We start from the raw sequence: 15,813 nt of genomic DNA, 5'->3' as shown, positions 1-15,813 counted from the left end.
TGTCGTCGGTCGTTTCCGGGTGAACGTCATAGTCGATACTGGTGTCAACGCAGTGTTGGAACTGCGACCAATCTACTCGATGGTAGTTCAGCCACCACCGGATAGTGGTCCGAGCTAAGTTCCTGATACACGACAGGTTGTGAGATGTTGTTGCCCATGTTGCTGATGTAGATATCGATGATGGCGTGAGCACTGGACCTAATCAACCGGGGTGGGAGTGTCCGGCCTTTAGGTGTTGTACTGCGCTTCCTGCAGATCGTTGTTCAGGATGGTGTCGTTTTGATTGCGCTGACTGTTGTCCCAAGCTTGATGTTTGGCATTCAGGTCGCCAGCGATGATGTATTTTTGCCGCCGCCGAGTCAGCTTGATGATGTCTCGTTGAAGGTCCGCTGCCGACCCATCCCTGTTGTTGACTTGTTTGGGGCAGTAAGCCGCAATGATGGTGATGGTACCAAGCGATGTCCCAACTTCAACCCCGATGGCTTCGATAATTTTGAGTTGAAAGCACGGCAGCAGGTGGCAGTTGATGTTGCGCCTCACAGCAACGGCTACTTCCCCTCCTCTTGCACCGGTTCTGTCGAGTCTCAACAGCCGAAAGTCCGATAGGTAGATGTTGACTTCCGGCCTTAGATGGGTTTTCGGTGATGATGGCAATGTCGTTCTCCTTGGCGTTAAGGAAGTCAAGCAGTTCGATATGCTTGTTCTTCAGCGAACAAGCGTTCCAATTTGCAATCTTTATAACTTAGTAACCATACTTAGTGACAAGGGATAGGGCAGCATGAAGCTGTACAGATCGGGTCTTGCAGGTGCACAGGATGATGATGACCTCTGTCACAAGTTCCTCCGAGGTAAATGGGGAATCGTCGACGGACTCACCTGACACAACACTGGCATACGATAAACCAGGGGCAGTGAAGGGACCTTGGTTCGGCTGGGCCGCTGCAGCAGTTAGGCGATGCTCGGCTGATCGGCTGCTGGGGCCGCTTGTTTTGTTGGAGAATACCAAGTGGGGCTGCTAGACAGCTAGAGGACCTCGAAATTTCAGGTTAAAGTTTTAAAAAATAACACATCCTGAGGGGTATGAATAATAACGTGTTTTTTAAAATAGCCCTAAAAAAACTGCCATTGCAAACAATAGTTGTTAATGTTAAGAAGTCATTTGCATTCTACACTAATAAAACATCTTCAAAATGTTGGAAGCATGGAACTAGTATCGTTGTGGAGTAGTCTCTGTTTAATCATAAAAAAATATAAAAATCACCAAAATCCCGAGTTGTAGTCTAGAACACACAATACATCAGGCAAAATCTTATTTCCAAAATTGAGCTTAATTACTTAAATAAATATGGATTCCTTGTGTTGTCATGGCATCGGAATGTTTCTATAAGTAATCTTGATAAAAGATGATTAATACATCAATTCTCCGAATGTCCGAATAACGTGGTGGGTAGTACTGTCCACCAACCGCTATTTCTCGGCTGCCCGTCAAACTAATTAGTTGGATAGCCGAGAAATAGTGGTTGTTGGACTGCACCACCCATCATGCTATTCGAGGGATTCCTGTATATTATAATTATTTGTATTCCGGTGAATTATTGGAGATGAAACAAAATAATAAAATGGACTAAATTTATTTCATTTTTCTTTAGCCTAGATTTGTTTTTCGTCGATCTTGTTTTCCGTGCTGAGCACCAATGCTACCGACGCCAGGAAGGCAGCCCCCACACCTGGACCCTACCTATCGACCCATCAACTCATGAACCGGAGACCAACGGCTTTACTTCCCTTCCGAAGGAAGGCGTGAGCAGAGATGTTATGCCTCAGAACATCCCGGCGGCGCCAATTGGGATTGAACCCAGCCCTGCTGGGTGAGAAACTAAAATTATGTTTGAAGTTATTTACAGCTACAATCTTCTAACATATGCAGTAAAGCTCGTTATGTAGATAGAAGCACAGTCAACATGTTTGTCAATTTGAATAAAAAAATCGAATGTTTTCCGCTGGAAACAAACTAGTTTGTTGAACGTAGCGCCAAGGTCGGTGGGATTTTTCTGAGGCATTAAAATCTCTGGTCACGTCTTCCTTCGAAAGGGAAGTAAAGACGTTGGTCCCGGCCCATGTGTGTGTCACCCTGCTTGATCATCTTATATGCATTTCTGAATCTACATTACCGATTCGTAACTTTTATTCTTTTATTCTCCTTTCGAATGTAAATGACTCTCAAATGAAACTTTTTCACGACATTAAGCTGAAAGCTTAACGCATAAGCTTCTTATGCATGACGTCCATAAGTAGTAAGCACTAAAGCGGAGACACTCACCATGACTGTACTAAACATTCCAAGGCACTATTCGCATGCCCTCGTTACAAGGCCACTGAGATTCACTCAGTGAGAGAGCTACCTTTACGCAATTGAATGGTAAATATCAATATTGCGAAACTCTGCTCCTAACGATTTATCGCATACAACAGACAAGTGACTATCTCACTGCTGTCTCACCGGTTGTGTAAGTAACGCTCAACTTAGAATATGTTGCTTCAAATTGGGCATTCCTATTGAATTTCCATTTAATTCTATCTTTATAGTTTCTTTGCCTAATGTTTCTCTACTTACATAATAATGACAACAGTCACTTTGAGTTTCATACTTGAATGCCTTATTGCAGGAAAGCACTCATGCACTTTCATAAGCTTTCATCCAAGTTGCATGCAATGGTATCGTTTTCCACTCCAATTGGATTTTCACCCATTCTCGCAATTTCCATCCTTCTACACCCTTCGCATTCTACTTTGACAGGTCCCGTATGCTATGGTGTGGGTAATTTCTGTTTGCAAACGATAACTTCTCCCATGTCGTCTCTACATCTGCCGTGTGTGTTGCTTTTTTCCAGATAAGCTCGCCGCTATTTCTTCCTCTATGCTGCTGCCATAGATTCGCACCCATTGGCAGAGGGGGTGGCATTTTCCAAGCGGAAAAGTGTAAACACCATCGCATTGCTGCTCCACCATAGTGATTTTGCGGTGAGGTGGCGGGGTGGTGTTTTTTTCTACATTCTCGGTATGCGACTCCGACGATCGGGTCTGTTTGATTTTCGGCATTTTGGTCAGGGGAAAAAGTGTCAGAATAAGCTATTTAAATGTGAATTTGTGTACTGTTTTTGTTCCGTAAAGCCGGTTATCGCTGGATGAAAAGTGAAGAGAAACATGGAGTAAATGCATAGCTTTTCATTTTCGCTCGAGTGTGTTGCGTGAAGTTTGTGGATGGCTAGCTGGTGGAACAAAAGTGTGCGGAATCGATTTGTGGTTTGTGAGAAGGAAATTGCTCGAGTGAATGTTTCTTAAAGTGAAAAATCAGGGATTCCAGAAGTTTCATGGCTACATTGCAACGAATATCAATTTTGACGGACATTTTGTAACAGTTAAGGTAGGTTCTGTTCTCTGTGTGTTCAGTTTTCATTCAACATTTGAACAACTCGAACTGCAAAAAGCAGAATGGATTCTTTTTGCTGTCAGTTTTTTATTGTGTTTTCTCCTTCGGTCGATTTTGTTATCAATGAATTTTTTATCGATTCCATTTAACTCAAGCTTGTCGCCTGTAATTCAATTGTTGATTTCAATTGCAAAGAAGTATTGAATGTTCCCGATTTGTCGAAGCATAGTGCAACATCACTAACATCGTTTATATTCTGTTTTGTCAAATTTACTGAGTAAATCATTCTCTTTAATTTGATCAGATTTGATTTGATTTGATTTGATTCACCTATCTAGAGTTCCTCTTTTTTCGATGAATTCATCGTCTAGGTCTTCTCTCCTTTGGCTTATTACATCTCCTCTGAAACATTCAGCTAGCTCTCAACTTGGTGTTCTAGATACACTTCCATAGTTATTGAGAGCTTTCTAAATCCGTACCATTTTTGCATTAGTAAAATTAAGTAGCAAGTACAATCGTACTAATACCCAGAGAAGTCGAGAAAATTGTCAACCCGAAAAATTCCTAGACCGGAACATGAATCGAACCTAGCCACCTCCAGCATGCTCCTGCCCTGACTGAGTTAAGGGAGGCTCCTCCTGGGTCTAGTCTGTTAAAATTTATTTTTAATTGTTAAAAGTATGGAAATCATCCAGAAATCTTATTATTGCCAACAATGCAGATATGTGATATTTCGATTGGTGTACTCAATGACGTCTCTATCGTTATTGTTTTTAAAAGCTTGAGCCAGTCTTTCGTGACTTGTCCGGGGATGCGATGTGAACTCGTGACTTGCTTGAGAGGTATGGATGCTAACGACTACGTTAGGCCCATACCCACGCTTTAAGCGTATATGTCAAAAGTTTGAATGGACAAAAGGTCGAAAAAACAAAAGGTTGAGTGGACAAAAGGTCGAGTGGACAAAAGGTCGAATGGACAAAAGGTCGAATGGACAAAGTATCGAATGGACAACAAGTCGAATGATGAGAGGGGGGACAAAAGTTCGAATGGACAATTGATCGAATAATTCAAAGAGAGACAAAATAAAAAAGTCGAATGGACAAAACGTCTAATGTCAAATGTTCTAAGGTACAAAAGGTTGAATGATTTAAAGAGGGAACAAGGTTGAATGATGAGAAGGGGGACAAAAGGTTGAATAATGATACATTGTGTGGTGAAACCTTCCTGGCCAGATGTCAAATAGTGTAAAGAATACTTGATAGACTTATGTCACCGTTACGTTAAATATTAAATGACTAATCATCAAATTCGATTTTTTTTTGTTATATGAAAGCAGTGATGAGAAAAAAGAAACATATTGATAATTCTATTCTACACACTTAGAAATACTTAATCTTACACTTGACCGAATCCATCTTTGACATAAAGGATGAGACGTACACAAACATGTTATGTAAAATTAAGTGCTCCGAGACTGAAAAGTTTGAGAGTACGTTTGATTGAGCTGAATTTCGCGTCTAATATTACTCAATTTTATGTCAAACTTAACGCTAGTATATGTCAGTCTCAGAGCACCTAAATTTACATTAATTTGTCTAAGTGTGTAGTTTGCAGTTTTTGGGCAAATACGGTTGGTGATTTAGTTCAAAATCAGCTTGTAAAAAACATAATAAAGTATTTCCAATACCGATCCGAGATATTAGATAAGAGGTTATAATAAAGAACGAGAAAAGATGAAAAGGAGAAAAAATAATGACAATGGGATCATAATACCCAGTGTCATATGCCGTAAAAACATTACTAGTCGAAAGAACTGTACTTGTTTATTTAAATGCAATAAAATAAACAAATAAAAATAATGCTATCTGCATTATTATATTGTATGTCCCTTTTTGTACCATTAGACTTTTTGCATATTCGATCTTTTGTCCAGAGCCATCCATCGATAATTCGACCTTTTATCTCTATTTTAATTATTTGACCTTTTGTTCATTCGAACTATTGTAGCTCTTTGGATAATTCGACCTTTTATCAGCATTCAACGTTTAGTCCATTCGAATTCTTGCCCCTCTTTGGGCCATTCGTCCTTCTGCATCTTCACGGGAAGAACACTTTTGTTAAAAGAGGATGGTGAATTAGATTTGGAAAGATAACCTGATAAGGGGCATGGGAAAGCAACCCATGTTATTCTATTCAGTCAGCAAAAACAATTGTCACTAGACCTCCGAGCCCCATACCACTGCAACTATCAATCGTTCTAGCCATCCGACATGTAGTAATTCCTATAGATTGTAGACTACTGCTGTTCGGCTTTTCACTATTTTCCCAGGCAAAGTCACCCGAAAAAAGTTCCGTCATTTTGCTGATCCAGTGAATCTGAATTCCACCAAAGACATCATATCAAAAAGACTGGCAACTTTGCCAGAATCCAAGCGACAGATGCAATAGCGCTGCACTTGAGCAAAGGTGGAAGCAACGCATAGAAAAATGAGCAAATACACAAACCTTTCTTCTGAGGATGTAATCTTTGCTATCAAATTCGTTCGAAGCATGTACCTTTGAGCGGCAGATGACGGAATTGTACCTGTCTCTAGCGGTCATAAGAGAAAATAGAAGAGTTGCTAGTCTTCTTGATATGTTGTCTTTGATTCCACGTACTTGAACTGTAACACGTACAGACTGCATGTCCCTTTCGCGGAATGTTACTGGCTGATTTACGGTGAATACAAAGCATGTGATTTTTTAGATTGAATTCAAATTCAAAATCCTTGATGCCGGCCGGACTTAATGTCTTCAAGATAAGGAAGGCGCCTAACCAAATCTATAAACAGAATACGGTGGCCAAATCCCGCGCCAAGAAGCTGTACCGCGAGTGGTTGGTGCAGCCGAAATGCATCGTAATGGATAACAAGCCACCAAATAGAACCCTGGTCTGGAGTTTTTCGTCAGCAAGCCCTGCCTGGATGTTCTGGAGAAGTTCCGGAAGAAGAAGGTCGACAAATTTGCCAAGAAGTACCTAGTGTGGCAGGCGATTTGTGGGTGCGGCAAATTTAGCAAGCCGTACGTAACGACCAAATATATCAAGAAGAATGCCTCCAGAAGCGCCTGTTGTCCTTCCTCCGGTCCCACGAAGGTCACACTCTGTTTAGGCCGGATCTGGCATCGTGCCATTACGCGAAATCGGTAATGGAGTGGTACGAAGCCAACGATGTTGTTTTTGTGTCGAAGGAGGCAAATCCGCCAAACTCGCCAGAACTTCGCCCAATAGATAAATTCTGGGCGACTATGAAGGGCAAGCTCCGGAAAACAGGGAAGGTCTTCAAAAACGACAAGGATTTGAAGAAAGAGTGGATGAAAGTGCACCATGGTTTATTAAACCTTCTCTCCTACGCTAAATGCCCGCACCTTAGACTAAACGCTACCCGTCAAATCCTGTGCAACACTTGCGCCATCTTCACAAACACAGAACTTCTAAAAAGTTTCTATAATTTATCTGAGGTTAATCGAACTGTCTTGAAGATCTTTGATATTTCCTGACGTATGCTAACGAAATTTATCTTGAAATCTCTAAACTTTTATGAACTTCTTTTAATTTTCCTGAAGTTCCCAAAATTTACTAGATGCTCTCGGAGCTTCTCTTAATACATTAACACCCAGTGATCTATTTATAGATCATTCTTTTATCATGTCTTAACATAAATTGGGAACGTAAATCATGTTTTCAATATCACTATAATGATCCTTGGAATATCCTTAACATCTTGTTTTCAAACAACGTGAGGATAATCCTTGGGCTACTCCTGGAAAAATTGCGCATCGTCCGGAGGTCAAAATGACTTAGACGTTAACGGGTTAAGTTGCTGAAAATTTTCCTTATATGCATTAATTACACTGAATTCCAAGTTATTTTTCAGGACTTCTTGGAACTTTTGGGAAGTTCTTTAATATTTTCTAGTATTATCGGAACTTCTATGAAGCTTCTTAATATTTCATGAAGTTTTCGTAACTTCTTTGGAGCTCTTTGGACTTCCTTGAAATTATCAGGACTAAAAGATAATTTTCTTGAAATTGTGAATCCAAATAATTAACGCGGTTCCAAGATTATCACTGAAATTATGGAAGTATTATTGCAATGTATGGAACAGCTCTGAATTTATAGGAAAATAATCTTTAAACTACCCATAAAGATCGTTAAAGTACCCTGAAAAAATAGGCTTTCAAAAAAAAAATCGGAGCTTCCCTGAAGCTATTGCAACACCTTAAAGATCTGGACATTTGCCTCTTCTGGGGCGTCGCTTAGCTCAGTCGGTAAATGCATAGCTACACAGCAAGCCCAATCTGAAGGTGGGTGGGTTCGAATCCCGTTCCGGTCTAGGAATGTTTTGGGTTGGAAAATATCTCGACTTTCCTGGGCAAAGAGTTACTTACCTGCCACACAATTAAACTACCCATAATCCCATATCAGTTCTTTCTTTGCTGGGCGATTATGGGCAGTATTCCAATGCAAAAAATGGTACAAGCTTCGAAAGCTTCCAATTAATAAGTGTGGAATTGCATCTAAAACACTAAGTTGAGTGCACGCAATAAGCTAATATGCGATAAGCCATAAGCTTGAAATGCAAGAAAGAAGAAGAGGAAGAAGAAGAAGAAGAAGAAGAAGAAGAAGAAGAAGAAGAAGAAGAAGAAGAAGAAGAAGACGAAGAAGAAGAATAAGAATTCGTCTCTACTTTCTTACAAATCTACAAACTTCCCTGAACTTCTCTGGACTTCACTGATGTTTTTGGAACTTGCCTAATGTTCCGAAATTTATGGAATTTTACTGACGGTCATACTATTTTCCAGATATCGGAGCATCTCTGGAGCATCGGGATTTTCCATAGTTCCTCCACACAGAAAAAAATCTGAATTCTACTGGTGATCCAAACATTCATGCATGCAAACTTCCTTTTCATGTAAACCAGCAACTTGCAAGAAATGTTGCTTACAAATATGGACGGTTGCATACAATATATGGAATATTTCATAACATGTCTCATAAATTTACAGATCTATAATGTAATCTTGTATGATATATGATGCTCCATTTATGACATCATAGTAACAGAAATTTTCACTACTTTCTTGAACTGATCTTCCTCCAAAGTACTCTAAACTTCTCTTATGTTAATACTTCTACTAAACTTACTAAAAAATACTAAATTTCTCAGAAAGTGTTTGATTTAGCCTGAGGGTCTCCGGACTTCTTAAAAATTTGATGTAGTTATCTGAAACTAATAACACTGCCTTGAAGTTTTCGAAATTGCTCTGAAGTTTAGGGAACTTTTTTTCTAAAACTGTTCCCGCATTATCTTCATGCTCCACTGATTTTCAGATGCTCTCAGAACTTTGATGAAGTTTGAGAAAATTTGTTTTTTGGAGTTACTTTAAATTTCCTGTAATTTACTTGAAGCTAATGGAACTGCCCTCAGTTTTTTATGTTACCTTGGAGCTTTCCTTAGGTTCTCGTAATTGTCCTGCCCAGAAATTAATTAAACTGTCTTAAAAATCTCAATACTTTCCATTAGTTCCCTGGTTTTATGTTCCGTTCCAGCTAAATTTCGGAAATTTTCAAAAATTTCCAATTCACCCTTGCAGGTCTTTAAACCACCCCAAGTTATTGGAAATTTTTGTTTTAATCATCCCACAGTTTAACTCAAGTTGTCTAGACGTCCTTTAAATTCTCCAGATATGCCTGAAATTATCAGAACTTCTTGAAAGTTTTTGCAACTTCTCTGAAGTTAATACAACCATATTGATTTTTTTTTCGAATCTTCTTTGAAGTTCCTGAAGTTTTACAGAAAGTTTTTGAACTTCTCCTATGTTTTAGAAATGAAAGTTCCCTGAAATTCTCAGAATTTACTTTCAATCCTCGTAATTTCTATTAGGTTCCTTCAATTTTCGTGAAGTGAATGGAACTACTCTGAAGTCATACAGACTTCCCTGAAGGTTTTGGAACCTTCCATAGGTGTTCCCAATTTTCATGATGATTTTCTTTAAACTGCCCTGAAATTATTTTTGTTATATTTTATTAGGGCGATTTTTAGCCACTTCGGTGAATATCTTGGATCTTCTTCGATGTTTTCGAATTTTTTTTTCGAAGTTTTCTAAACCCCTTAAGACTTTATCAGACTTTGTTGAAATTTTCTAAAAGTTTTAGAGGTGTTCCTTATCTATTTATCTACACACCAAAAAATTCTGAATTTTACTGGCGATGTAAACATCCATGCATGCAAACATTCATACATGTAAACTTCCTTTTCACGTAAACTAGCAGCTTGCAAGAAATGTTGCAAACAAAAGTGGACAGTTGCATACAATATATGGAATATTGCGTGACATGTCTCATAAATTTACATGATCTTTAATCTAAACTTGTTTGATATATGACGCTCCATTTATGTGCATCATAGTAACGGAAATTTACACTACTTTTTTTAGCTGTGTATATATATAAATGAATTTGTCTGTCTGTCTGTCTGGCCCTTATAGACTCGGAAACTGCTGAACCGATCGGCGTGAAAATTTGTATGCAGGGGTTTTTGAGGCAGGGAAAGGTTCTTATGATGACTCGAGACCCCTCCCCCCTCTGTAAAGAGGGGCTCCCATACAAACGAAACAGAAATTTCTGCATAACTCGAGAACTAATCAAGCAAATGGAACCAAATTTGGCATATGGATGTTATAAAGGGTAGCCCCTTATATGAGAGGGGGAGGCTACGTACACACCAAAAAATTCTGAATTTTACTGACGATGTAAACATCCATGCATGCAAACATTCATACATGTAAACTTCTTTTTCACGTAAACTAGCAGCTTGCAAGAAATGTTGCAAACAAAAGGGGACAGTTGCATACAATATATGGAATTTTGCATGACATGTCTCATAAATTTTCACGATCTATAATCTAAACTTGTATGACATATGACGCTCCATTTATGTGCATCGTTGTAACGGAAATTTACACTACTTTTTTTAGCTGTGTACAATATAGCATGCTTTTTTTAATTGACGCATAAACTCAAGCTAATATTGAATCCCGAGCAAGGCTGGGTTCACTCAGTTATTTATTATAAAATTAGTATTTGACGGGAGCAAAACTTTTATTCATTTGCAGGTGGATTTTTCCCAAACCTTATTATTATCACTACGGGAGGAGTAGTATTTTTCATCTTTCAAAGCACCGATTAACATTTTTGGTGTTTAACGGCGCCGGTGGTGTAGTGGTAAGCGTGATTACTTCTCACCCCAGCAGGCCTGGGTTCAATCCCAGTCGGCGCCGCCGGGATGTTCTGAGGCATAACATTTCTGATCACGCCTTCCTTCGGATGGGAAGTAAAGCCGTTGGTCCCCGGTTCATGAGTTGATGGGTCGATAGGTAAGGTCCAGGTGTGGGAGCTGCCTTCCTGGCACGTCGGTAGCATTGGTGCTCAGCACGGAATACAAGATCGACGGAAAAAACAAATCAAAGGAAAAAAAAAAATACACAGGAGTTCATGCGCATAAGGCGGCCCAAATAAAACCAATGTGGACATCTTGATGGGTGCACTACAGTTAATATTTGACGATTGCAGAACAATCTTTCACACTTGAAGACGGATTTTTCATTTTCAAACTTTTGTTTTAGAATTTGTTATTCTTCCATTCCACATTTAAGGGTGGAGATTGATTCTGGAGGAAGACTGAATATTCGCGATGCTGTATGTTTGCAGCGATATTTTGCTAATATGAGCGCATAGTAATCTAGATGGGCGTCCAAAAATTCCATAATGATGCAGGCTGAATGTGATCAGATGCCGATATAGGTAGCATCATAGCATAGCATAGCATAAGCGATTGAACAAATCGTGGAGGGCTATATAATGGTCAACCAATACAGTTTGCATGAACTATCGTGTGTTGCCGTGAAAAAAAAAACACTTGGGACTAGTGGTTTTCCTATACATCCAAATCTGAAAATCAAGCATCACATTATTCACCTGGCCACATGCTTACAATCGCAGGGGATAGCAAAGAAAATTAGTCCAACATCTACTTAAGAAGGTACAGGGAACCAATACTACCTTCATAGATGCCACGGGAGGGAACATTTGTGTTAGTAGGAAATGGAATATATTTAGGAATCTCTATTCAGCAATATAAAGTAAACATTATGTGAAAATGTAAACAAAATTAAATGAATGCAAAACGAAAGATCTCACCAAAATTATCTGCTATAAGCCTGTCTTTCCATGTTTTCGAAGCGGTACCATGCATCATCCTTGCCAGTACGCTCCAGCACGCGTTTTCATCTCATACCGAAGCATTGAAACCATTCACCACTCTTTCACCCAGTCTAAACCCAGCTTTACTGTACTGGAAGCAAACCGCAGGATTCACAGCAGAATGCATAGACCCTCCAGTGCTTGGAGTACATCTAATCACCAACACCATCATAGAATGATTCAATGTCATCAGATGCCGATATCAACAGAAATTCGAGATCGTGAGTGGATGTGGGTCGGCCAAACACTAACAAGTGGCGGGAACGAAATCTGAAACAAAGCGCTGAATTGGAACCCGGCAGGATATCGCGGAAGAAGCAGACCCAGGAGCTTATCGCGACGGAACCTGAATAAGAAAATCAAGTAAGTCGACAGAAGTCTGACACCCAGGACAAGACAAAAGCGAGAAGACACCCAGGATGGAAGTCTTTCGCGTTGGCCCCATGCGCCACTGAAGATGTGCAGGATACATGAAAGAGTGTGAAGTGCGTTGGGTTTTATGAATAAATGATGGACTCAGTATACAAAATTATGCAATAATTGGCTTAGCAACCAATCAATTTATAGCTGTGTAAGTGCCTGAAGGTTATTGTCATAACGTCAAAATTAATTCAAGATAAAAAGCACTATTAATCAAAATTTCTATTACCAATGGTTCGCGTACGATCTTACAAAAAACATTGAATGGCGAAAACTCGCGACCATGGTTCTTGATACGAACCGATTGTGCACTGCGAGCACAGACGAAACGTGTTCCGGGTGTTTCCATTCGCAAGCGACCTTCCACCCCGTGGTGGGATAAGGATTGCACCGACGCGAACAGCGAGAAGACCGCCGCGTTTAAACGCTTCCGTAAAACGGTAAGGTCGAGGATTTCGAACGGTACACCGACCTCGAGAAAACCTTTAAGGCCTGACTAAAGCCAAAAAACGCGGTTACTGGCGTCGGTTCATCGATGGTTTGTCGGGAGAGACTTCCATGATAACACTCTGAAACGTCGATAGGAGAATGTGAAACGCGTCATCACCGATTAACGAAGACAAGGAGTACTCGGACAGTTGGATATTCAGCTTCGCGCGGAAACGCTTGTTGAACTTATTCAATCAATTTCTGAAGCACAACATTGTTCCGGATGACTGGAGGCAAATAAGAGTTATCGCCATTCGAAAACCAGGTAAACCCGCGTAGGATTATAACTCGTACCGTCCCATCGCGATGCTGTCCTGTGTACGGAAATTGTTGGAAAAAAATGATTCTTTTTCGTCTAGACAAATGGGTCGAGTCGAATGGTTTACTTTCAGATACGCAATTCAGATTTCGGAGAGGCAAAGGAACGAGCGACTGTCTTGCGTTGCTTTCAACTGAAATTCAACTGGCCTATGCGCCAGCCCTATGGGGCTTTTGATTCTGTTTGTATCGACGTCCTTTCGGATAAACTCCACGATAGTGGGCTTTCACCAATTATTAACAACTATCTGAGCAACTTGTTGTCTGAGAAATATATGAGCAACTTCATGAATTAGCTACATGGGTCTCCCCCAGGGCTCATGTAAGCCCCCTTCTTTATAATTTTTATGGAAAAGGATCCGAGTTATCCGCATCCCTTAGGGCCCGAGGAAAACAACCCATGCGGCCCGTTAGAGACATTTTGGCGAGCCGAGATCTCGACTATTGCAATTTAATTTACGTGTTTTTAAAACGGATAGATCTGAGTATTTAGTAGTTAGTGTCATCTTGTGTTCCCCCAAGTTGTTAGCTGCCCATCAGTGTACCCCCATGTTTGTCTTTTTCATCAGTTGGTCGCTTAGTTCGAGATCAAGAGCACATTGCTCTCCAAACCTTGTGTTCTCAATCCCTACCCTGCCATCCATTTGTTACAATTTGTTACCCCTAACCTCGAGATCGCCGCGAGTAATCGGCCCGCGCTTTACTAACGTTAGATTTTAGAAATTTTGTAACCTAAACAATGAAAATCGGCTCCGCAAAGCTACGGCAAATGAGCCTGGAAAAATAGACGCATTTATAAAAAAAAAAAAATTATTTTTACGGATAGTCTTAGCTCGTTGGAGGCTATTCGATCAATGAGGCCGATAAAGCACTCCTCGTATTTCCTGACCAAAATCCGAGCTAAATTGAGTACTTTATCTAACTGCTCCTATACCATCACTTTGGTCTGGGTCCCATCTCATTGCTCTATTCCGGGTAACGAGAAAGTAGACTCGTTGGCTGAAGTGGGCGCTATGGAAGGCGATATTTTTGAGCGACAAATCGCCTTTGTGCAATTTTTCCAGTCCTCACCAGATCAGCTATGGCAGATTATGCACGAGTACGGATTTCCGGATAAACCTTACGCGATTGGTCAAGGCGACGATGAATCGAGTGAGTTGAGTATCGGGGACACTCTCGAGTCCCTTTGAATCTCGAAGGGGGTTACGGTAAGGTGATGGACTTTCGTGTCTGCTATTCAACATCGCGTTAGAAGGTGTGATCAGAAGAGCTGGGATAGACACGAGTGGCACGATATTCAGGAAGTCCATCCAGCTTCTTGGCTTCGCCGATGAAATTGACATTATGGCACGGAACTGTGAGACGATGGCGGAAACGTACATCAGACTGAAGGCTGAAGCTAAGCGGATTGGACTTACCGTCAACACAACAAAGACAAAATACATGAAAGGAAGAGGTTCTAGGGAAGACAATGTTAGCCTCCCACCCCGAGTTCAGATTGAGGGTGACGAAACCGAGGGGGTCGATGAGTTCGTGTATTTGGGCTCACTGGTGACCGCCGAAAATGATACCAGCAGAGAAATTCGAAGACGCATTATGGCAGCAGACGCATCGTGCCTTCTTTGGACTCCGGAGAACGCTCCGGTCGAATAAAATTCGCCGCCGTACAAAGTTGACCGTCTACAAGACGCTGATTAGACCGGTGGTCGTCTACGGCCACGAGACCTGGACTATGCTCGTGGAGGACCAACGCGCCCTTGGTGTTTTCGAACGGAAGGTGTTGCGTACCATCTACGGTGGAGTGCAGATGGATTACGGAACGTGGAGAAAGCGAATGAACCACAAATTGCACCAGCTGCTGGGAGAACCATCCATCGTCCACATTGCAAAAATTGGAAAACACCCTTTGCGGCCCATAAGAGACATCTTGGCGAGCCGAGATCTCAATTATTTTAATTTAATTTATGTGTTTTCTAAAACGGATCGATCTGAGGATTTAGTAGTTAGTGTCATCTTGAGTTCTCTCAAGCTGCTAGGTCCCCATCGGTGTACCCCCATGTTCGTATTTTCCTCCAGTATATCGCTTAGTTCTAGATCAAGAGCACATTGCTCGAAAAAACCTTGTGTTCTCAATCCCTACCCTGCCATCCGTTTGCTAAAATTTGTTACCCTTAACCTTGAGATAGCCGCGCGAGTAATCGGCCCCCGCTTTACTAACGTTAGTTTAAAGTAATTTTGTAACCCAAACGATGAATATCGGCTCCGCAAAGCTACGGCAGATGATTCCTGTTATGTTCTGTCACATGGGTAGCCTATAATCTTCTGACGCTACCTTGCTGCCAAAATATTGGGAACTTCCGAAAGTTTGCCCTGCTATCGTAAAGTTGTTTGGATTGTCTATGTCCGAAAAAACGAAAATAAAAAAAATAGGAAGCTATATTTAAAGATAAATTTGTAACTACCCTACCAAGCATCCCCTAAGAAAAATCACCTCGTGAACACATCTCCCGTCACTCTTGAAAGCCGCTGTTTTCATTAGAATATATAAATAAACTAAAACTATTTACGTGTCGGTGATTCTGATAGTGAATAATTGCTCATAAATAAATCAATTTCACTAATACTTCACGCTTTTACTGCGCCCAAACGCCGCACTGCTCCATATTCACGCTTTTTTTTTATTATTTTGGAAGCTTAATTACGCATCTGAATATTTATTCAATGTTTCATCAATCGATGCCCTCAGTTCAAAGTACCACATCATCTGGAACTCTATCACACAATGGCGATGAAAAAAATAAACTATCAACGAAATATGTGCACACCACACATATTAAACACGCATTCCAAAACC

General features: G+C 40.6%; 1 protein-coding gene across 1 annotated transcript in view; it reads right to left on the bottom strand.

Annotated features, from left to right (window-relative positions):
• Positions 1 to 158, bottom strand: part of LOC135703470 (uncharacterized) — a 55,703-nt gene extending 55,545 nt beyond the window's left edge. The window contains exon 1 of the mRNA XM_065224720.1: positions 77 to 158. Within this exon, the coding sequence (XP_065080792.1) occupies positions 77 to 158 (82 nt within the window). The remainder of the gene's footprint in view (positions 1 to 76) is intronic.
• Positions 159 to 15,813: the final 15,655 nt, after the last annotated feature.

Source organism: Ochlerotatus camptorhynchus, unplaced genomic scaffold, assembly GCF_037179485.1.
Source record: "Ochlerotatus camptorhynchus isolate MF236.1 unplaced genomic scaffold, CSIRO-AGI_Acam_v1.1 ptg000213l, whole genome shotgun sequence".
Taxonomy (NCBI): Eukaryota; Metazoa; Arthropoda; class Insecta; order Diptera; family Culicidae; genus Ochlerotatus; species Ochlerotatus camptorhynchus.
This window is presented reverse-complemented; position numbering and strand designations above follow the sequence as displayed.